Source organism: Amphiprion ocellaris, chromosome 18 (assembly GCF_022539595.1).
Source record: "Amphiprion ocellaris isolate individual 3 ecotype Okinawa chromosome 18, ASM2253959v1, whole genome shotgun sequence".
NCBI lineage: Eukaryota > Metazoa > Chordata > Actinopteri > Pomacentridae > Amphiprion > Amphiprion ocellaris.
Genome location: NC_072783.1, coordinates 14,810,666 through 14,835,117, shown reverse-complemented (window position 1 = coordinate 14,835,117; position 24,452 = coordinate 14,810,666). Strand labels below are relative to the sequence as shown.

At 41.9% G+C, this 24,452-nt stretch overlaps 1 protein-coding gene across 1 annotated transcript; it reads right to left on the bottom strand.

Annotated features, from left to right (window-relative positions):
• Window positions 1-1,654: 1,654 nt before the first annotated feature.
• On the bottom strand, window positions 1,655-4,472 carry LOC111572494 (uncharacterized). The gene is given in 2 exon segments (XM_055004220.1): window positions 1,655-4,225; window positions 4,227-4,472. Coding segments are annotated over 2 exon segments (2,544 nt in total). The 5' UTR covers window positions 4,458-4,472; the 3' UTR covers window positions 1,655-1,912.
• Between the last annotated feature and the right edge of the window lie 19,980 nt (window positions 4,473-24,452).

Genomic DNA, 24,452 nt, shown 5'->3' with positions numbered 1-24,452 from the left:
CAAATTCCACTCAGCATGCAATCAAAGTGTTAATGTTTTTTGGGGGTTTCTTTGTTATGGATTTTGTTGGCAGAAGGAGTCAGAAAGCATACATCTGATTCCAAGCATTGTAACTTGAGCTATGCTTGACTTATGGTTGCCATTATTTGCTGCGTTCATAACTAAGCCCTCAAAACTGACAAAAGGCAGAAAAGCGTTATAAGCTGAGTAAAAATATAAGTGAATAAATCAGTACATAGTGCAGTTGCTTAAATAATTTAATTATAAATATAAATTATGAGAGAAAGAGCGAAAACCTCTATATTTTTTTCCATGAATATAAATCACTGTCACTGTAGATAATGCCAGCAGAGTTAGTGAGCAGCTAATACCAATAAGAAGTGCACTTTCACTGTTAGCTAACAAGGCAGACAATATGTTAGCTGTCAGTATTCATTTTGTACTCCTGTTTGGAGAAACTTACATGGTACCTACAGTACATATATAAAAAGTGTGGAAGAGCTTCATCACAGCCATCAAATGAATCAGGACCAGTCTCCTATCTGAGCATGTCTCAGCAGTCAACCCATTATCCAAAGAAACATGTCAGTAGTCAACCAGCACTGATCACCTCTTTTAGCAGGCTGCACCCTAGAACTTCCACTGAAGTGTTGAAGAAATTTCACTCTTAGTTCTGCGAAGTTTGCTGTAGTGGGGTGTTTATTGGTATTCCGGCATACGGTGGGCTTACCAACACAGAGCATGAGTCTGTGAAGGTAAGCTGACCCAGAGCATTCTGAGAGTACCCTTTTTATATGGGATGTCAGAAGGTGGATCAGAGGGTAGGGAGGGGGCCGTATGTAAACACAAGGGTGAATAGTGGTTAATTTGCGTGTAGTTTCCAACCAGACGGTAAGACAAAAAGAACAAAGAGCAATTCAATCAAAGGCTCTGGCATAGAGATGCAAATGGTCAAGGTGTGACACCAAAAGTTAAGGGAAGTGGGGGTTGGTGGTGGTGGTGGTGTGTGTGTGTGTGTGTGTGTGTGTGGGGGGGGGGGTCCAGACAGACAGTAATAAATAAAGATAACAGAATTGTGGATAACCATGGGAAATGGAATGCAGGGGGTGACGTGACACTAGTACCAAAAGGTGTGCTATTTTCTTCATCAATCCACACCTTTTTGTGTGCGTGTGTGTGTGTGTGTGTGTGTGTGTGTGTGTGTGTGTGTGTGTGTGTGTGTGTGTGTGTGTGTGTGTGTGCGCGTGTGTGTGCATGTGTATATGTGTGCGTGCTTGTGTAGCCTTAATCATAATCCGTGTCTATACTAAACATGAAATCAAGGTTTTCTTCTACAGGCTGAATTTCACTAAAACAAAATCACAAAACTAACAGTAGTCAAAATAACCAAACCAACCAGTGTGAATTTCAAAATTATGTATGCCAATAGTCCAATTATGTTCTTGATCCAGTCGAATAATCCAGTAGAAATGGGTTTGTGTAATGTCTGCAATGCTGCACAAGTGATGACTTGTTTCCTATATGGTGGTATTGTGATCAGCAAAGGAAGTGCAACACTTGGTTCCAATGATGGTGCATGTTCTTCCGTGTGATGCCAGTATGAAATCTGGTGCAGTCTGATTTTGTAATGTTATCATTAAATCTGTGGATGTTCTCAGTCATCCAGGTCATGATAAGTCTCAAGCAAGCATAAGTTATGGCAACTGGACTAACCTCGTGTGAGTCGAAAACGTTTCACCTCCCATCCAAGAGGCTTCTTCAGTTCTGAAAGCCTGGTGGGGAGTACCAGATATTTATCCACCAGGAGGGTGGTGGCAAAAACAAGTGGACAAAGACCCGAAACCAACAGACTCGTTAGGTGTTAATGTGAGTCGTTAGCCTTTGATGGGCGGTCGTTACCCCTCCCAGCCCTCTAGGAGGGTGGTTGGGGGTCACCTGACTGCAAGTGGGACAGATGGCTGCACCTCCTTGGGAGGGCTCTAAGAACGGCGTTGTAAGTGGGAGACAAGTGGTGTCTGAGGCCCCCTCCTCTGTTCAAAGATGGCCGTTCTAGTTTGACATGAATGGCTTCTTTTACCCCTCTCTCAAACCATCTGTCCTCTCTGGCTAGAATGCGCACCTTGTGGTCATCAAAGGAGTGCCCCTTCTCCTTGAGGTGGAGGTGGACTGCTGAGTCCTGGCCTGTGGTCGTGGCCCTCCTGTGTTGTGCCATGCGCTTGTGTAATGGCTGCTTAGTCTCTCCAATGTACAGGTCAGAGCATTCCTCATTGCACTGCACTGTGTACACCACATTGCTCTGTTTCTCCCTTGGAATTTTGTCCTTGGGATGGACCAGCTTTTGCCTCAGAGTGTTGCTGGGCTTGAAGTGTATTGGGATCTGGTGGGTGTTAAAGATCCTACTGAGTTTCTCTGAAATTCCTGCCACATAGGGGATGACAATGTTGTTTCTCTTTTTGTGGTCCTCGTCTTTCTTATCCTCCCTGCGCTTTTTTGCTGTTTTGATAAAAGCCCAGTTTGGATAGCCACAAGTTTGAAGAGCAGAGTGAATATGTTTGTGTTCCCTTCTTTTTCCATCCGCTTCTGATGGGATGTTCTGTGCTCTGTGCTTTAAGGTACGGATCACCCCCAACTTGTGTTCTAGTGGGTGGTGTGAATCAAACAGGAGGTACTGGTCTGTGTGAGTGGGTTTTCTGTAGACCTCAGTGTTGAGTTCCCCATTGGTTTCAATGCGTACCACGCAATCTAGAAACGCCAGACAGTTGTCTTGGACATCCTCTCTTGTGAACTTGATGTTTTTATCCACCGAGTTGAGGTGTTCTGTGAAAGGTTCGACCTCACCCTTCCTGATGGTGACCCATGTGTCATCCACATATCTGAACCAGTGCCTCGGGGAGTGGCCACTGAATGTTCTCAGTGCCACAATCTCCATTTCTTCCATGTACAGGTTAGCTACAATGGGGGATACAGGGGATCCCATGGCACAGCCGTGTTTTTGCCTGTAGAAACCATTGTTGTACTGGAAATAAGTGGTGCTGAGGCAAAGGTTAAGGAGGTCACACACCTGTTCGGGGGAGAGGTTGGTCCTCTCAGACAGAGAGTTGTCAAGCAACAGTTTTCTCTTTACTGTCTGTATTGCATCTCCAGTGGGAATGCAAGTAAAAAGCGAAGTCACGTCATATGAAACCATAGTTTCCTCAGGGTCTAAGCTGATTTTTCTGACCTTGTTTGTAAAGTCCATCGAGTTCCTTATGTGGTGGGGGGTGTCCCCCACCAATGGGGAAAGGATGGTGGCAAGATACTTAGCAATGTTGTATGTCACAGAGTTGATGCTGCTTACAATTGGTCTCAGAGGGGCGCCCTCTTTGTGAATTTTTGGCAGCCCGTATATGCAAGGGATAGCATCGCCTGGATAGAGTTTGTAGTACAGGGCCCGGTCGATGATCTGACCTTTCTCCAGTTTTTGCAGGCAGTTAACCACTTTGAGTTTGTAGGTGTTGGTGGGGTCTCGTTTTAGGGTCTCATAAGTTGCTGAGTCACATAGGAGGCTGCTGACCTTTGAGTGATAGTCAGCTGTGTTAAGGATAACAGTACATCTCCCCTTATCTGCAGGTAGGATTGTGATGTTGGGATCCTTCTGCAGAGTTATCAGTGCCCGTTTCTCCTGTGCGGAGATGTTGGACGGGGGTAACTTGGCACTGGAGAGTGCTGCCGACACCTTAAGCCTGATCTGTTCCGCCTCTGTCTCTGACAACCTATTGTTCCTAATGGCCGATTCTGTGGCCGTCACCAAGTCCACCACCGGTAACTCATCTGGTGTGACTGCAAAGTTCAGTCCTTTGGCAAGGACCCCCCGCTCGGCTGGAGTGAGCTCTCTGTCTGACAAATTCTTAACCCATTTGTCATAGGTGTCCAGTTCCGCTGTTTTGCTCTGTGTGGCCGCCTGGGAAGGACTGCCGCCAGTCCTTCCTTCAGAGCTCTGTATTTTGGCCCATTCTTGTTCCCCCCTGGAACTATAGAACCGGGACTCAAGGTTCTGAAATTTCCGTGTTTGCCTTTCTTTGCCCTTAGCATGCTGCGCCATCTGTGCTGTCTCTGTGTGTTTGGAAACGGCTTCCCAAACATGCCCAGGAAGGACTGCCTCCAGCCCTTCCTCCAACGCATCAATTTTTGATCGTAGGACATCGATCGTAAAATGAACCTGTCTAACTCTCTCATTGAGGAGTTGGTTTCTTTGCCCTCTTTAGGATGCTTTCTGCTTTGTGGCCTTTCACCGTGGAGGTGAGCCATAAGCTTTTGGGAAAGATCCTTTTTTGCCTGCAACACAGGTTGAACCGCAGGTGGTTCCTGTAATCCGCCACTTTCCTCGCCAGTCTCTCATACTCCCGCACCCTCCGCAGGGTGTCCGCCCCAAAATGAGTATGAATAAATCTGTGGATGTTCTCAGTCATCCAGGTCATGATAAGTCTCAAGCAAGCATAAGTTATGGCAACTGGACTAACCTCGTGTGAGTCGAAAACGTTTCACCTCTCATCCAAGAGGCTTCTTCAGTTCCAAGAAGCCTCTTGGATGAGAGGTGAAACGTTTTCGACTCACACGAGGTTAGTCCAGTTGCCATAACTTATGCTTGCTTGAGACCTAATGTTATCATTCTTACAGCAGTCATTTCTTGTGACAACATGGTCATACCAGATGCAGTGGAACCTGCAAGATCATCTAGCATGAAAAAGATCTTTTATTTTGTCTAGAGATGACATCACTCCATAGGTTGGAATGAGGGCTCCAAAGAATCTTGTCCACTGTGTTTGTGTGTGTGTGTGTGTGTGTGTGTGTGTGTGTGTGTGTGTGTGTGTGTGTGTGTGTGTGTGTGTGTGTGTGTGTGTGTGTCTGTCTGTCTGTCTGTCTGTCTGTCTGTCTGTCTGTCTGTGTGTGTGTGTGTGTGTGTGTGTGTGCGGATGTAGATCTCTGTTGACATGATGACTTCAGGTGGCAAAGTAAGGACTCTCATGGCTGGTATCACATGACCCAGACCACACATACCAGACCATGACTTTGGTAAATATTCATTGGCCTTCATACCACAAATCCAATAGAATTCATGAGCTGAGCAATTGTGGTAAATGGCATGTGTCACAAGAGGTTGCAGGCAAAGCCATCAGTAGAAGTCCTTCTTTTGTGGCATGTGGAATGGAGCCACCAACATAGCAGGTGTTGGGGTTGTAGGTGGAGGTCTTTCTTTTGTGCTGTGTGTAATGAAGCCACAGATAAAGCAGTTTTAGGCGTTGGACTGTTTTCAGCCACCAAACTGGACAGCTGGAGGTTCATGTTACTTGATGGTTGAAGGGTATTTCTCCCATCATGCACTGCAGTGTCATGTTTGTGGTGTCTGTGATTCCCTGTTTTGAAAGTACAATCCGCTTTGCACTTTGGTTATGTGTGGGATATCTGGAACTGGAACTCCAGTATGCACATTGCTCCTGTGCTCTGGGCGTCCTGCGTCTGCTTCTGGAACTCCGGTGTCCGGGCTGCTCCGCTGTTGTTCTGTCAGCTGTAGATGTCCTGCGTCTGCTTCTGGGACTCCAGTCCTGCGCTGCTCCTCAGTAGATAAAGCTCTATTGAGGGGTGGACCCAGTATTCTAGGTCTCCACAGGTGATGAGGAAGACGACCCCTGTGGTGATGAGCCCTCCTACTGATCTCTGGTGGAGGTGGGGAAGCTGTCCTCTTGAAGTCCTCTGTGGTCAAGTGTGTCCTTTCACACTTGATGCTGTGTTGGGGGTGAGAAGGATGTTTTGTGGTTCAGACCAGCAGGAGTTCAGGATGTCTTCTGGTGGAACTCTCTGAGGTCCCACTCTTCTAGTTGTTTATTGTGCTGCAGTCTGTCACTGGAAAAAGACTGGACAACTTTTGTCTGGTTGGGATAGATCTTGGTGATATTGTCAGTGACAGAAGGCAACAGAGTTCTGTAAACAGTTTGTGTTATGTTGTCTTTTGACTTGTGTTGTTCTTTTGGAAAAAAATAATAAACAAATATATGATATGAAAAATATGTAGCCCTGTGACAGACTGGCGACCTGTCTAGGGTGTCCCCTGCCTTCGCCCGAGTCAGCTGGGATAGGCTCCAACCCCCCCCCCGCGACCCTAATGAGGATTAAGCGGTGTATAGATAATGGATGGATGGATGGATGATATGAAAAATTCTTACAAAAATAATAGTAAAATGCATCGTCTATAACGTGGGGTCCACATTGCGGCCGACATTGCAGACACCAACTATTTACATAAATACATGGAGGGTCCATAACCTGTTGTGTGAGGGCAACCACAGTAGAATAAACAAAGTCGGTCAATGCCTGATGTCTGTAAGGTTTGTCTAAATGGCAACAGTTTTACCTTCTGCTCGGTGACAGGTTCTCATCAGTGCATGTAACTTAGTCGGAGGGTGGCAGGGTGGCACTTTGAATAATAATAGAAATTGCATACCCTGTCTATGGCACTCCATTTGGTCTATAAGCTACATCAGAGTAGAAAATAAAGTTCGGGTTAGTCTGGTCAGAATGTGATTTAGATACACATGCAATGAAACACCAAAAAGTAAGAAAGAGTGTGAAGATGTGAAACTTGACATGCTCTCAGTGAAAGGACCTACAGGGAACAAAGGATCAGGGACAAGTTAACACATGGAAATACCTCCCACAGCTTCTAGTTTCCTTTGATGATTTCAGATAAATGAGATTTCATTTTAAGGAAACAATGCAGTTCTTCATTGATTTTGCCAATTGAAATAGTGGACCTTAAATCACAAATGTTTAAATTCGGTTACTGTCCTAGCAGCTCTAAAGATTGTGCTGTGGAGATTGTTGGTTTTTCCCTTTGACTGCTTAACGGAGGTGCCATAGGCAGGGTTAGATCAGTTTTGGTAAATTTTCATGGGCAGTTTTTTACCCATTGATTTGGATTACCCCATTAAGTGCAGTTCTCAATGCCTTTGTTTAAGAAGGGTGAAGTGTGGCTTTGTCTGTGGTGTGAGATCTCAGCCTTGGCCTCACTTCCTCCTCTGAAGGCTCCTCTGCCACTTTGTCCTCAGTTTTGCTCCACTTGTGTAGTGAGATACTCAGACAAACATTACCATCTAAATTCCTGTTACATGTTGTCTTCATTAACAGAACATTGAAACCCTTGAATGCCATCTAACAATAGGAAAGCACCCATATAATGAATAAACGTACAAAACCCATAAAAGAGACCGATTTGATCATTTAAATTTAAGATTCTTATTCAATCATTTCAGATTACCATAGCTCTTGCAGAAGATTTGTCTTTGCTCTGTGTTGTGTAGTTGATATTGTGCTAGTTTTACTCTGTGTTTTGATATCTGCTTTTGTTTGTGCACAAATCATTTTAATTTTTATTTTCTTTTATTGTATTTATTTATCAATAGAGATTTTTCCTTTTTTTGTTTTAGTTATTTCATCCTTTCGCATTAAGACAACTTTTCTGTTTTCTCTACCATTTTGTTTGCTTATTTTATTTCTTTTTAATTTTCTGTTTTTAAAATTTTCTTTACATTTTTATATATATATATTCTTTTTTTCTCTAATTTTCATGCATGTTCTTTATAGGACCAGTAAACCCATTCGCTGCAACTCTGCAAAAAAATTCTCATGTTCACTCTATAAAATCCCTTCCTAAATTCTTTCAAACACACATACTTTCTCCACACAATTCACTTTCATAGTTCCTTCAGTCAAGATCCTACTGAGAAAATATAAGTCATCCCTTGGTGTGAGGAGAGCTAGTCAAATACTTGTGTGGACTGTTCACATGATGACTATGCTACGATGGCAGGGGTGCGCATGCAGGAAATACAGATGTGAACAAAAGTTCATATGCACCTGTAAAGACCACGTACACTACTATTCAAAAATTTGGGGTCACCCAGGCAATTTCATGTTTTCCATGAAAACTCACTTTTATTCATGTGCTTACATATTTGCGTAAGAGTTTTCTTAGTCATCAATTAGCCTTTCAACCACATTAGCCAGCACAATGTAGCATTAGAACACAGGAGTGATGGTTGCTGGAAATGGGTCTCTGTACCCCTATGTAGATGTTCCATTAAAAAAAAAAAAAAAAAAAAAAAAACTCAACCATTTCTACTTAGAATAATTTCCAACATTAGCAATGTCTAGACTGTATTTCTGATTAATGTTATCTTCATTGAAAAAAAAATGTTTTTCTTTCAAAAATAAGGACATTTCTAAGGGACGCCAAACTTTTAAATGATAGTGTACATCAGGTATTATTGACTTAATTTTCTATGATGTAATTACTGTAACACAGGCATCTCTGCCACAAAAGACAACAGTTTGGTTCTTTCACGGAATTAATATAGTTCTTCTATGATAAAATCTGCCTTGTCCAACATACAAGGGTTAGGTGGTCCTTTGTGTATCACAGGGGTTACATTCCACACCCTCCTGTGATAGACGAAAAGCCGCAAAGTAGCGACCATATTGTAACCCTAAAATATTTGTTGACTCACCCGTTTCCAGGGCTGTGGGTCAGGCAGGTTACAATAATCTTGTTTTTATGCTCATATCTTTTGCTGTCTTCCATGTTGAACATCCCCAGCATGACAGGATAGTTTTCTGCAGGTTTTATTCACTGCTCAGCACAACAAACACGGACCACGCTCTTACCAACTCTCCCACAATTAAATCAGTTGTACCAAAAATGATAAGAATGCAGAACCAACATCTGGGACACTGAGCAGGGCAATAAGCAAACACAAAACAATAAAATATCTGATCAAACAATCAATGAAATAAGATCCAAGGCATATCATAAACACCAAAATAATAGACAAAATAACGTTACAGCAGGTTCAAAAAGGTTCAGGAGCAGGAAATGAAACAGCACCAGCATAAACGTTTTAACAATGCTTTATTCACAAGAAATTTTATACAGGAACCGGAACTAGAATCTTCGACACAGAAGAACTAAACTACTAACCGAAACTAAAAAACAAAACCCATCTAGTGGTACGGAGGAATAACTACATGAACATGGAAAAACTGAAACCAGTGTTAACCCATGTATGGTAACACCAAGGTAGGGAAACAACTGAAAATACAAAACTAACCCAGCCTAGACTACCAGTAATTATGAGCTGAAACCCCAGACTAAAACTATCTTATGCAAAGCATAAAATACATTAAGTTAAATATGGAACGCTAATTATTTAATTCGACATATTAACAATACAAATAGTCTGGTGATACTAGGGCTTGGAGACTTAGCTGATGAGCTGAGAAACAGTCCTTTGGTTTGACTTCATCCAGAACTCTCCCTCCAGGTGTCTGCCATGTGATTGGTAAGTTGGCGTCTGTGCACCCAGTCCTGGTAGGTGTTTCCAGAGAAAGTCCTCTTTCCAGGTGTAAGCCGATGTTCCCCGGTTTAAGCTGGCAACACGTGGAGATCCTCCGAAAAAGAAAGCAGAATCCGTGGCAGAGTGGAGAACCAGCAGACGAAGGAACCCAGGCAACTCAGCAGACAGGAATCAGCTTACTGAACACAGAAAACAGAATTACTAGAAATTCTAGGCTGGTGGCGAAGACAGTTCTACTCCCAGTACTAACTGCAGATTAGACGATGGTCCAGCTTCGAATGACGGGTGCAGTCTGCTTTTATAGAGACGCTCAGAGACCAGTCACACAGCTCCCACCTGCAGCTCGTCTGCTGATTAAGATGCGCCACACCTGCCGCCAGCTTCACCACACACACCTAGGAGAGAGAGAGAGCAGGGCCGGAGGAGGAAGCACTACCACAGTCCACAGCCTTAAGCTGTGGCTGTGACAAATGAAGTTAATGTAAATGAACACAATCATACACAAGTCCAATGCTACAATATTTATTTTATTATTACTCCGCCAAAGAATGTGGCAGAGTTATGTGACGATCGGCGTACTTTGTCTGTGAATCTGTCTGTCCATGTGCAACATTCCTCAAAAACGGACTAATGGATTTGGATGAAATTTTCAGGGAAGGTCAGAAATGACACAAGGACCAAGTGTTAAGATTTTGGCAGTGATGTGACTTATTGTCAGGATACACAGATTTGTGAAAGATTTGCCATTGCAAGATATAGCGGCTGGCATGGCGTCACTATAACCATGACAACAAGTGAACGCTGTGTCAGTTGCCTGCTGACAATCACATGATTGTGATCCTACTGTTGCCGACTTATCGAAAATGATACAAGGAACAATTTATTAAATTGTGGGGATGTTTCCAAGTCCCATCAATTCCTGCTGCTACATATTTAGGTCAGGCGATTCGGTATCCGAAAATAACGTACACATGCATAACGCACGCCTGTGCTCAGCGCAAGGTCAGGGAATGAACAGTCTTGGTGGAGTACTGCGCCATCTGAGTGCTTTTCTTGTTGATAAATATTTGAAGGCTTTATAAACCCTCCTCACATGCCGCACATCACCGCAGAACCACACTATGTGCAGCAATCAGACGTCTATGTGCAACGGACAAGGCCAGATACTGAATTCATGCTATACACGGGAGACAGAGACTGATACTACGGTTGCTGAGCCAATCAGCGGCCAGCGCTGTACACTACATATTTTATTTCGATCAAATATTCATTAAATATGTTGTTATATTTTTTTTTTAACATATTTGTTGTATTGTTTTCATTTTTTAAGGCTAGAAAATGCTTATTTTACTGCAAAGATAATTAAAATAAGGGAGCAATCGCAGAGCCAGTAGCTATGACTGAACTGTTGTGCGGCAATGCACCATGGGAGTTCAGGGTGCTGGGGGTTTAAATGTCATTATTATGGTTTATGTTAGTGTTACAGTGTTTTTACTGTTAGTGTTTTATTGTGCTTTTGTGGTTTAGTCAGCCTAATTAGTTTGATTAAGTGTGATATTGCCGGACCGTGAGTGTGAAGTGCAGTGTGTTTGATGACCTGCCACATTTTCACTATTGCCAATGTCTGTGTTGAAACAAAGGCATCTGACAGTTGCATAGTGCCTATAAGGCAGATATTAGTTTTCAAATGTTGTTCTTCAACACTGCTCACCACAATAATAAATATAGAAAAATATTTCTGCGATTTAGCAAAACATCTGCAATATCAAATGCAATATAAAAATCCGCAATACAGTGAGACCGTGAAAAGCTAATCTTGATATGGCGAGGAACCACTGTTCTTCTAAAAGTTCTCTGCCTCACCTGGAAACAAAAGGGTTTAACTTCCATTCAGGGGCATAACTGTATATTATAAAGACTTATATCACTGTCCACAAAAACCTAAATGTTTATCATCATTTTTTTGCAAGTGACCCCCTTTTACAATCAGCAGGTGAGAGAGAAAGCTAAAAATGCATGGCACAAGTAGCTGTGGCAGAAACAGCTAAAATACGGCTTTAAACTGTTGTCTCATGAATCTTACTAGCCCAACCTGGCACCTCTGATCTCTGTTTTCTTCTGGTGAGGCCTACAGCTTTTTGGATTACCTTTGTGTTTATACAACAATGGTAATATTTTTACTCTGCAAAGGAGGGCGGCAGAGTTATGTGACAATGGCCACGTTTACATGAAGTTTTTTAATTCGGAATTATTGATTTGGAATTAACTCATTCGGAATTAAAGTTTTGTGCTTCACGTTTACATGGAAATATTAATTCCGAATTAAGGTTTACATGGACCGCACGTTTATCCCCTTCCTTAATGCCGCTTTAATGCTTGGGCATTGGAAAGGATTCTGATTGGACAAGGAGTGGACGTGACGTATCCCTGTTTACCGGAAGAAAACAAATTCCATTTGCCGCGGCATTTCTTTTCCCCAACAACATGGAGGAACAACTAATAAGCACGCTTTTCGCTTTGCTTTTTATTGTCGTTTTGAAACAGCAACTCGACAATGGCGTACTACTTCTGTTGCATCACTTGAGAAGGAGAAGAGAGATAGAATACCGGAGAAGGGAGGCAGACAACCAAGCTGTACGTCGCTACGTCATCGCTACGTGAGGAGCCAAGCATGCGCAGAATGACCGTAATTAACTAAAGCGGAATTAACTGTATACATGAATAGAACATACACAGGAATTAGTTTATTTGGAATTAACATCGGAATAAACCAGGTAGTTTATTCGGAATTACGTTTATTCGGATTTAACTTTTTAATTCGGAATTAAGTGTTTACAAGGAGATCTTAAAGCAGAATTAACTTTAATTCCGAATTAAAGAGGAATTAAAGGTCTCATGTAAACATGGCAAGTGTCACAACAAGGAGTCCTTCCTTCTGTCCATGCACAACATTACTCAAAAATGGAACAACAGATTTGGATGAAATTTTCAGGGATGGTCACAAATGACACAGGGATCACCGCATTAGATTTTGGCAGTGATGTGGCTTATAGTCTAGATCCACGGATTTGCTAAGTATTTCTGATTGTGAGATAGCAGTCAGCATGGCATCACTGTAACCATAACAACAAGTGAATGCTGCGATTGCTGCCTGCTGACGATCACATGATCCTACTACAAATCCACCGCTGTGGACTTAAACATCGGAAATCATACAAGGAACAATTATGGAGGTGTTTCCAAGTCCCATCAATTCCCGCCGCCCGCTACATGTTTAGGTCACGCAATGTAGCAAACCCCAGCCAGACAATGGTGGAGCTTACTGATGTTTCACAAAGCCTATATTTATGTTCCACCTTCAGTCTTATTTTGAACACAAATTCACCTTTCTGTCCTTCACTCCTTTCTTCAGGAAACACCACAAGAGCTTGTTCCCATTCCAGCTAGGTGCATTTCAGTTTATACACATCCTCTGCGTCAGACAGCAACAACATGTAAACATTTTCCTTCCATTTTTAGCCTACGTGAATTTTTTGGACTTTTCGGCAGTGTCTTCTTCATGTGAAGAAACCGCTTCTTGAATAACATTTCCTGTGCCGCTGGAATGGTGCCAAAATAAAAGCCCATAACATTAAAAATACACCTTCAAAATAAAAACATGGAGGGAATGGTAATTTTAACACTAGCAAAACAAAGGCTTGCAAAAAGTGATGGTCTGATTAACATACCTTTATAAAAGTAATTTACACACAATTCAGTATCCGTACATAACGTGCATATGCATAACACACACTTGTTCATCTGGCATTTGCAAAAAAATATCTGGATGAGCCCCAAGACTTCTAGGATAGCACCCTTTGGATTGATGAGATAAAGGTGGGACTTTTGGGAAGACATGGGTCTGTTAAATCTGTAAAGCTCAATACACAAGAAGAACATCATACCAACACTGAAATATGGTGGTGGCAGTAAGATGGTTTGGGGCTGCTTTGCTTCCACAGGACCTGGACAGCTTGTCATAATTCATGGATCAATGAATTCTGCTCTCTATCAGAAAATCATCCTGGACAATATCCACCCATCAGTTCATGAGCTAATGCTCAACACAAATGGGTTATGCAGCATGACAATGACCCAAAGCACACAAGCAAGTCCATCTAATTGAGATGCTGTGATAAGATAAGATAAGATAAGATAAAGTTCTTTATTTCTCCCCACTCCAGGGGAAATTTACATTGTTACAGCAGTTTTATTTACAATATATACAAGGGTGGCAAAATTTTTAACAGAAAAAATAAAAATAAAAATAAAGTTCAAAGATGTGCAGTGCAAGAATGTCTGTGCAAATTTTATGGTTTGGGGTGGTAATGATATAGTCCAGTTTATGTTAACATCAGCCAGTGATGCTGATGTTGTAAAGTCTTATAGCAGATGGGATGAAGGACCTGCGATAGCGCTCTTTCTTGCAGGGTGGATGTCTCAGTCTGCTGCTGAAGGAGCTGCTTAAAGACCCCACAGTGTCATGCAGTGGGTGAGAGGGATTGTCCATGATGGATGTGAGCTTTGACAACATCCTCCTCTCACCCACCTCCTCTATGGAGTCCAGGGAACAGTCCAGGACAGAACCAGCCCTCCTGACCAGTCTGTTTAGTCTCTTTCTGTCCCTTTCAGTGCTCCCTGCTCCCCAGCAGACCACTGCATAGAAAATAGCAGACGCTACCACAGAGTCATAAAATGTCCTGAGCAGAGTCCTGCACACTCCAAAGGACCTCAGTCTCCTCAGCAGGTGGAGACGACTTTGGCCCTTCTTGTACAGGACCTCTGTATTGTGTGTCCAGTCCAGTTTGTTGTTGAGGTGAACACCCAGGTATTTGTATGTGTCCACCATGTCAATGTCCAAACCCTGGATGTTCACCGGTGCAGTCCGGGGTGTCCTCCTCCTGCGGAAGTCCACGATCATCTCCTTCGTCTTACTGGCGTTGAGCTGCAGATGGTTTCGCTCACACCAGTCCACAAAGTCAGAGATGACCATCCTGTACTCCCGCTCGTCCCCTTCAGATACGCACCCAACAATGGCTGTATCATCGGAGAAAGATAAGACCTTAAAAGGACAGTTCATGCTCATAACTATCTAATGTGGCTATTCTGCAGATAAGAGTGGGCCAAAATTCATCCACGATGATGGAAAAGACTGATCACAAGCTGTAGCAAACATTTAACTGAAGTTGTTGCTGCCAAGGGTCAAACCAGTTATTAGGTTCAGGGGAGCAAGTGCTTTTTCACAGGGGTGATATAGGTTTTAAATAAATCTTCAATAAAATGGAATTTAAAAACTGGATGTTTTGTGGGTTATCTCTGTCTAATACTCAATAAATACAAATATTAGTTTGATGATCTGGAAAATTTAAATGTGAGAAATATGCAAGAATAGAAGATTTCTGTCGGTGGGCAAATATTTTTGCATGCCAATTTATATTTCAATCAGGAGATTTTGTCATTTCCAGAGACCTACAAATTCATCTATAAAAGAACCAAACTGCATGATAGTTTCATGCATGTGTTTCAATAATTGCATCATAAATAAGAGTCATAGAAATCATTTAAAACTCAAGACAGTCATGATATACATAGTCTGTATAGGTTTATGCAAACATTTGGTACTATTATGCTCCGCTAAATGGGGCGACACTTACTCTAGGCTTCCTCTAGCAAGGAGAGACTAACAAATACACTAACCAGAAATGCTGGATAAACAGGAACCGAACTAAGTGGCATAATATACAAAGTTCTGCAAGGTACACGGAAGCAAACACAATAATCTAATACACTAAATACTACGGCTACCAGGCTTAGGATAGGGGAACTTAGCTGATGAGGAATCGAGGGGTGACCTGGAGAAGACATGCAGGTGCACGTAAGGACAGTGGTGTGGCGAGGGTAGGGCCAGAAGATGACGTGAGGAGCACGTGGCAGCCAGAATCAGGTGTAGCGTGGATGATCTGGAACAGGGAAGGATCCGGAGTGGCAACGGATGGCTGAGGCTTGAGGTGGGTTGACGGAGTGGCTTTGACCAGATAGAAGTCCAGGCTGGAAAAAGGAGCACAAAACGAGAGTTAACTGAAGCAGGCACAGAGAGCAGACTAATGATTGCTTGTTCACAGTCCGGCGTCCAGTGACGACTGAGGTCTGTCTTTATGGCCCAGAGAGTGAATGGTTGGACCACTCCCACTTACTCACTCCAATCAGCTGATTACAGATGTTGCACACCTGCCAATTAAACCACAGCGAGGGAGGGGGAGAGCACTGCCACTATCTGGGAGCCGGCTGTGGCTGTGACATGAAGTTTCCAATATTTAAGTTTATTTATTGGATCCATAACTCCTGCTGTACTTCATCCTCCTAAACCAAGACAGGGGTCTACCTCAACAGATCTTGACAGAAAAATTATTTTGGATGAAGTTCATAACTCATATCCCAAACAATTAATCAGTATTTCAGAATCATTTGATTTAAAACAATAGGTCACTGGGCCCCCATGTACTGTAAATTTGTAAATTTCCCTGATGCGGGATCAATAAAGGATTAATCTATCCAATCTATCTATCTATCTATCTAACACAAATAGCACCATAGTACTCTATAATGTCAGGTCTTAAGTCAGTGATCATGTTGCTCTCGTCAAAACTAAAGCACCTTGGAAAAATAGCAAAAAAAAAAAAGAGAGAGAGAGCAGAAGAGAAATTTTGAAAACGCCAGTTACACGTTGATTTAGATTGTCCTGTAATAATTCACTCTGCTGCTATAACAAAGATTTTAAATCTGTCTTCACAGTTCTGCATCTCTTGAATGATTATCCATAACCAGAGCAATACCTCATTGTAATTCTCTTCAAATCTATCTCCAGTCATTGATTTATCCCCTAAAACCCATTTTAGGAGTCACATTTAGAAGTTCCTTGTAATTATTCTCTTACATTTTTAAAATTGGCTGAAATGTAGGAGGCCTCTTGAAGGGGCCTTCAGTAATCTTAGTTCTGCTCTCTGAAACAAGGTGGCTGCTCATCACAACTGTTTTGGAAGCAGACTCAGACCTTTGCTCTTTTTGCCAATAGTTCATCATTACTATGTTTACATGAGCACTCGTAGCATTTGTTTCTTGTACTGTTCGTTAGATGTGCAACTTTGGGTTTGAGCAGAGGTTTCTATTAGACAGTGTTGATATTTTATGGTTTTTATTGCTGTTTGGGATTTTGATGCTCAATGGATGTGTGCTTTATGCTTTATATTCTGCATTTAATCATCCTTTTTTTCTTCACATTTATGTTGTCCCCGTTCTTACATTTATGTTCTCATATAGATTTTTCTTTCAATGCAAAAGACATTGCGTTTAATGTAATGAAATGTGCTTCTGTGAATAAATTTGGCATTTTTCCATTTCCATATATCAAGGACCATAGAGAACGTTTTGGCCACAGTCTGCTATGATATTTGTAGATGTCTGCACTTTAATGTCTCTTGTCTCACATTGTCAGTCCAACAACTTCAGTGCTTGTTTGCAGTAACTTAGCAGCCTTGTTAGTGTTGTATGCTGGCTGAAAAGATGCATCCAGCTGATGCAGTAGCACACAGCAGACTTCACTGTATTTAAACATTTTTTTGAATAGTGCTAGCTACAGCTCAGTGTGTTCAGCTCACTGGATGTTTAAGGAAAAGCAAAAGACACAAAGATCAAAAAGGGAACCACTCCTGGTGTAGTGGTATGATTCTGCAGTGGCATGGCACTGCTCTTTTGAAAATCTATACTTGTATTTTACTTTTACTGACAGTGTAGTACAAGAAGATGCAAACTTGAAACATCCAACTATTTTGGTCCTTTCTGTTGCTTAGTTGCATGTTTTTGGAACACTTATTTGTAAAGGAATGTTAGATGTCCTTGTTGATGCAGCAGTTTAGATTTCAGTTAGCCTTAGCAATGGTTTGCCTAGCTACCCAGCCAGACATCGACTAAAGTCAGACTAAAATAGTTTTTAGATTAGATTAGATTAGATTAGATTAGATTAGATTAGATTAGATTAGATTAGATTCAACTTTATTGTCATTACACATGTGCAAGTACAGGTTGTACAAATGCAGTTTAACATCTAACCAGAAGTGCAATAAACAGCAAGTGGAAGATTCACAAAATGTACAAAGATATACAGGTGAATGAGACTTGATATATTATAACCATGAAATGTGAATGGTTTGTTGTAGACATAATGCACCGAGTATTGAGATGCTATGCACACATTTACAGATTACAATATACACTTGGAGGTGCAATGAACATACTATGCTGACAGACATAGTATAGGAATATATACACTATATTGCCAAAAGTATTCGCTCACCTGCATTGACTCCCATATGAACGTAAGTGACATCCCATTCCTAATCCATAGGGTTTACATCGGTCCACCCTTTGCAGCTATAACAGCTTCAACTCTTCTGGGAAGGCTGTCCACGAGGTTTAGGAGAGTGTTTATGGGAATTTTTGACCATTCTTCCAGAAGCACATTTGTGAGGTCACACACTGATGTTGGATGAGAAGGCCTGGCTCTCAGTCTCCGCTCTAATTCATCCCAAAGGTGTTCTATCGGGTTGAGGTCAGGACTCTGTGCAGGCCAGTCAAGTTCATCCACACCAGACTCTGTCATCCATGTCTTTATGGACCTTGCTTTGTGCACTGGTGCACAGTCATGTTGGAAGAAGAAGGGGCCAGTTCCAAACTGTTCCCACAAAGTTGGGAGCATGGAATTGTCCATAATGTCTTGGTATGCTGAAGCATTCAGAGTTCCTTTCACTGGAACTAAGGGGTCAAGCCCAGTTCCTGAAAAACAACCCCACACCATAATCCCCCCTCCACCAAACTTTACACTTGGCACAATGCAGTCCGACAAGTATCGTTCTCCTGGCAACCGCCAAACCCAGACTCATCCACCAGATTGCCAGATGGAGAAGCGCCATTCGTCACTCCAGAGAAGGCGTCTCCACTGCTCTAGAGTCCAGTGGCAGCGTGCTTTACATCACTGCATCCCACGCTTTGCATTGCACTTGGTGATGTATGGCTTGGATGCAGCTGCTCGGCCATGGAAACCCATTCCATGAAGCTCTCTGCGCACTGTTCTTGAGCTAATCTGAAGGCCACATGAAGTTTGAAGGTCTGCGATTGACTCTGCAGAAAGTTGGCGACCTCTTGGCACTATGCGCCTCAGCATCCACTGACCCCGCTCCGTTAGTTTACGTGGCCTACTACTTCGTGGCTGAGTTGCTGTCTTCCCACACACTTCCACTTTCTTATAATACAGCTGACAGTTGACTGTAGAATATTTAGGAGCGAAAAAATGTCACGACTGGATTTGTTGCACAGATGGCATCCTATCACAGTTCCACGCTGGAATTCATTGAGCTCCTGAGAGCGACCCATTCTTTCACAAATGTTTGTAAAAGCAGTCTGCATTCCTAGGTGCTTGATTTTATACACCTGTGGCCATGGAAGTGATTGGAACACCTGATTCTGATTATTTGGATGGGTGAGTGAATACTTTTGGCAATATAGTGTATGAATGGATGTTTGCGGATGTATTTGGATTTCTGGAATAAAATTAGATTGGAAAAACAGAACCATAGTACTTACCAGGAATGCTTTAAGAATGCTATTATATGCTGATACATTATGTGTCATGTCTCTATTATAAGGACACTATTGCTAACTCAGTGTTATATTAATTTACTTCACATGTTTTTTGTACACTACATTTTTGAAAAGATGGAAATAAAAAAATTATACATAACTGTTACAAAGTTACAGTTGGCACAAAATTTCTTTACAAAGAATTGTGCAATACCAATGTGACATTTTGATCATGAGCCAGGAATGGGCAACCAATATCAAGCAGCTTCTGTAGATGACAGGGGTATTTGTTTAAGAAAAACTGTAAGTGGCATACCATCTAAGAATAGTGGTATACCACTGTAGAAGCAGAATATGCTATTGAACCAGGAGTGACATATTATTGGCCATTTTCCAATCTCAGTGCTGCTTGGAAAAGCTTTATATTTCTGCAACTTAGTTTTGATTATTTAGATTAGCTTAGATAGATGTTTTATTTCTCCCTGTGGGGAAATTCACAAGCATTAGCATTTAGCTAAATGATCTTTCCTTCACTGTTTTCAGCACCATATTTTCGCACATAGAACATGAGTGAGTAGAGGCATTAGCTGTGTCCGATTGTGGTTTACCTTCAGCTTTTTGAGTACAACTGTTAGCTATCACCTGTCAACAACGTCTCTTTGTAACCATAAATTCTTGTGTTTTGTGGCTGCTCCTTATTGTCTGACAGAGATTGCTTTCTCACTCAACACAAACAGCAGTTTCAGGCCTCTCAGGTGCTGTTATCTGTGGCCACCCAAGGTTTTAGTGAAAATTGCTTTCACTTGGCCCAAAATTAGAACATTGTAACACCCTATTTATAATATGTTTGTCAACTCTAACAACACAAACAAAACCAAGATGTGCATCACAGTAAAAAGCCAAACTGTGACTGTTTCTGCCTGCCAAAGCTTTCTCACTTATATGATCTACTCTGGGAATGACTCCAGCTTATGTTTTTGATTACTTTAAGCCACAATAACTGAGTGCAGTGCAAGACCTGAGGCCTGTCCCTCCACCTCTAACCTTTGGCCTCTCAGTCTTGACCTGCACCCTAATGTTCCATGAAACTGCACAGAAGAGATTAAAGGGGATTCCCTCCATCAGTGACCTTCTGTTTCTATTTTGAGGATAATATCTGTTCATTTTTCAGCTTTCCTCTTTAAAGTGACAGGCCCTAAAGTCCAGATAATGCAGTTGAGAGGAGGCCCGTGCCATAAAATGGACTATTTGGCACAAAATCTGTCAATTCCTTTGAGAGTGTTATTCATCTTGTGTTTCTCAGGGATGATCTTGGAGCATCCGTGGGTGAAACGCTGCCCACCCACGGAGGCCTTTCTTGTGGAGGGAAATCCAGGAGTGTTGTCTCTTCTTTGGATCTCTGAGATGTCCCCCATGTAAACAGCCTCCCTGCAGAGGGAGGGGGCGGACACAGCAAAATGCATTACTCCAGCTGACAAAGCCATTCACTTCTGAAGAATGCAAATTTAGATTGTGAGCGCTCCCTTTGCTTTTTATCACACTGGACAAACAGTGTTGAGTTATTGGGAGGATTATGAATAACTTTTTTCTACAGTGGAAAAAGGGAGATGTGGCCAAGACAGAGTCATCAGAGGTCCCTAAAATAGCAGTGCCGTCTGAGAATGAAGTAGAGAAAGGTGAACGGTGCTGGTTGGTGTGCTTCGGTTAAGCCGATTCTGCTTCAGCGCCCCCAAAAAACCTGATTCATTTCAGTGGAATCCTCCCTTTTCTTTGGATGTAGCCAGTTTGGGGTTTGAGAGATGCTTCAGCTTTGTAAGTTGTGAAGCATTATTGTTTTCTTTTAATAAATGGTCTTTTGTCTGGTGTTTAATGTAAATGTTTTTATTGAAGCGTGCTGCGCGTGCCTGTTTACTTTGGCGGTAATGGCTAGCATACCATTTTTTGTTTACAGGTCTTACTGGCTCTTTACTCTCGCACTTCTAATGCGATTCGCTTATTCTTCTTCTCACTCATCGCGTCTTAGACAAGTCAACAAGGCATCTACACAAGCACTAGCACGTGTCCAACCTTCGTGCAAGCACTAGCACACATGCAAACACACAAGCAGAAGCAGCCTCTGTTCTCTTGACTGTTTATTTGCTAAAAGATAAATGAGCATTTGCATTAGCGATGTAAATAGAGATACTCTGGGATGCCTGTTTCATTTATTCAGCTCAAATCTCCACAGACAGCTGTGCATGGTTCCCATGACAGGGCTGCACCACTGCAGTGGGCGGCTCCTGCCAGCCCCCTTTATTTTATTTTGGACCAGAGGCTCATGGGAAAGCTATTTCAAGACCTTTTCCTGTCGGCCTCAGAAAACAGTGCCATTGGTTTGTTAACAGGTACAATGTGACCAGAAGCTTTTTTTAAAATAGCTTTGTTTTTACCCAACAGCTCAATATATGCTTATGTCTGTTTGTGTTTCGTGTCTGCGTGTGGAAAAGAGGATGAGGGTTATATGGTTTTCTCTGGGGGGCAGTTACCCACATGTTGCTTTTATGTATGTCAGGGGACTTTATGCTACTGCACACTCACATGCATCTGCCTACTTTTCCTGTCTTATCCACCGTACAATAAGACTTGGAGTGCCACTTCCTAATAAGACACTCATAATTATTAAAAGCTTTAAGAGCTATAAATAATGATTCATCAGAACTTTCAAAAATGCTTTATCAAAAGCATGTTTTTCAAACATTTATTTATTGACTTATTTATTGACTTTATGATTAACATAAAAGGTGTAGTTATATAGATGGGATAATTACCTATCTTGCAACTGCTCTGTAGACAATTAGTAAGTGCTTGATGAACCACAGTAGTTTATTAGACTGCTAATTGTGGTCAACAGTTATTTAATTTTCTCCTTTACTTGCTGAACACAACCGCATGTACACATGAAAATGATGCAGTCTTACCTGAGAAGCCGGGACAAGATGACATGTTTCACAAGGCAAAAAGTGGACAGAAGACAAAAAAGAAAAAAAGCATATATTTGAAAAAGAAACCTATTTTTTTCTGGTTCACCACATTCTATATTGTGGTACTTTTTCACAGCAGATATTTGAACTTCACAACTTGGAACAATTAACAGTGCCAGGGAATCATTATCTTTATCATTTACACTGTAGTTTTACTATAGTTACATGTCTTCTGTGAAAATGTACTCACATGTAAGTAACATCACACTGGCCACTGGAATATAATTAGTATTTGTATATACAGCTTAGAATATGCAGAATTAAAAAGATGTGTGTATAGTTGGAAATACATGATCATGAATGCTTCACTGCATAAACACATGCTTACAACTCATACAAACATACATCATCCATGTACCCCTGCTCATACACATGTACACACATTCCGTCAGCGCACTGTTTGATAAGAATGTTTAATGCATGACAGTGTACAACACACAACCCTCAACCACATGTAAACAAACATTGACCACATCCTAAAGCAATAAAATTTAAAAGCAATAAAATAACATTAAGCGTAATATACATAATAATAATAAACATAATAATTAAAAGCAGCCAAAGCACCAGCATCAAGGGGTTGAAGAATGCAACGGAGAAGGGTGTATATGTATGTGAGAGGGAGACAAACATAAGGGTGGGTTTGCCAGAAAAAAAGAAGGAATGAGTGAGAGATTGAAAGGACAGAGGGAAAAGGAGAGAGAGTGGCGTCTTTGGGAGCGGGACGACCCATTTGACTCAGCCTGCCCCTCTTTGTGTTTCCCACACAGTCTGACATGACCGGAGCTATATCCACACCACCATATTCACATTCACAAGGGCCTCTGTCTGCAAACTTCCCCCTACTTATGATTCATCGCTCCGTGAAGGGCACCGTGTTTGCTTATGGTTCTGCCAGCTGCACATGGCATCGCCATGCAGCATCATTTTCTGTCCAAGGCTGCTTAAAATACACTGCTCACTCCCTCTTTTTACTCAGACTCACAGGACACTGAAGTGATCACGCTGATATTTGTTTGAACATTCTCAGGATAATAGAGACATTTCATTTTTCATTGTATCCTCTATATTGTAGGGTCACGGACATGCTTTCCATCATTTTGCCCATTATGCATGTTACTGTTTATTGCACTTAGGATTCTGCTCTATATATGTTGTCTGCTGCCTCTGCATGAGCAACTGTGGGAATTATCAGATAACATGGTCTCATATTATGAAAAATTACCTATTCTAAATGCTTTTGCCATGGGAACAGGTGTACTTCTGAATGCATATTGAGTTCGTACACAGTGCAGTCCACGCTACATAAAAATTGTGATTTTAATCTGGCATTAAATCAAAATATTTAGTTTTTTATAGGGCTGGACCTGAATATCCGAATATTTGGTTGTGACGGTGGTATCTAAATATTTATGAGATCCGAATATTTGGATTCCACCCCCGCATGACTGGTATTCGTCTCGACAATTCGCCCGACGTCGGATGTCACGATATGCACCCCCCTCCTTTGGACGTTATGAGCGAACCAAATATTCGGATATTCATCATTAATTAGGGCGAATATCCAGAGCCCAGAAACTGCTATTCAGGCCACCCCTAGTTTTTTATTGGCTAACTGAACTTAATTTAGCTCACATAATACCCATTGTTGTACTGTGCCACTACTGCATTCTTCCTTGCCCAGTTTTTAAAAATTACTGTATCTTGGTTGCTCAGGGCTCCTTGCGTTGCAACTTCCCACTTCTGTCCAGGGTTAGCTTGTCATGTTGAGTTGTTGAAAGTTGGGCATTGGGGGTAGAGTTCCAACAGGACGACTTGAAAATGACCTAGTAGCTGTGATCCCCAGGTCCATGAGGAATAAAAATTTTTTTGTGATTTGCCTAGTGAAGCGTTGTATACAACACAAATTAAGTCAAGTGTTGGTGCAATAATACTGTGGTCATGTCTTTCAGATAAAATCCATCGGTTTTCTTTCATTTATCCAGAGTCAAGTCCTGTCCGGATCTCTTTTTATCCAGCAAAGTTTTACTCTTCCTCCTGGGTAATCCCAACATGGTCCCAGGCCTGATGAGATATGTAGCTCTTCCATGAAGTTCTGTGTCTGCGCCAGGAAACCCTCCAAAGTGAGACCCCTTGAGGCATCATAATCAGATGCCCAAACCACCTCATGTGGCTCCTGTCAGCACAAAGGAAGAGGGGCACTATTCCAATCTGCCCATCCTATTTCTAAGGCTGAGACCAGCGGCCCTACAAAGGAAATTTATTTTGGCAATTTGTATGTGCGACCTCATTCTTTCTGTCACTACAGAGAGTTCATGACTAAAGACGAGTAAATCTGGTAAATTGAGAACTTTGTCTTCCAGCTCAGCTAGCT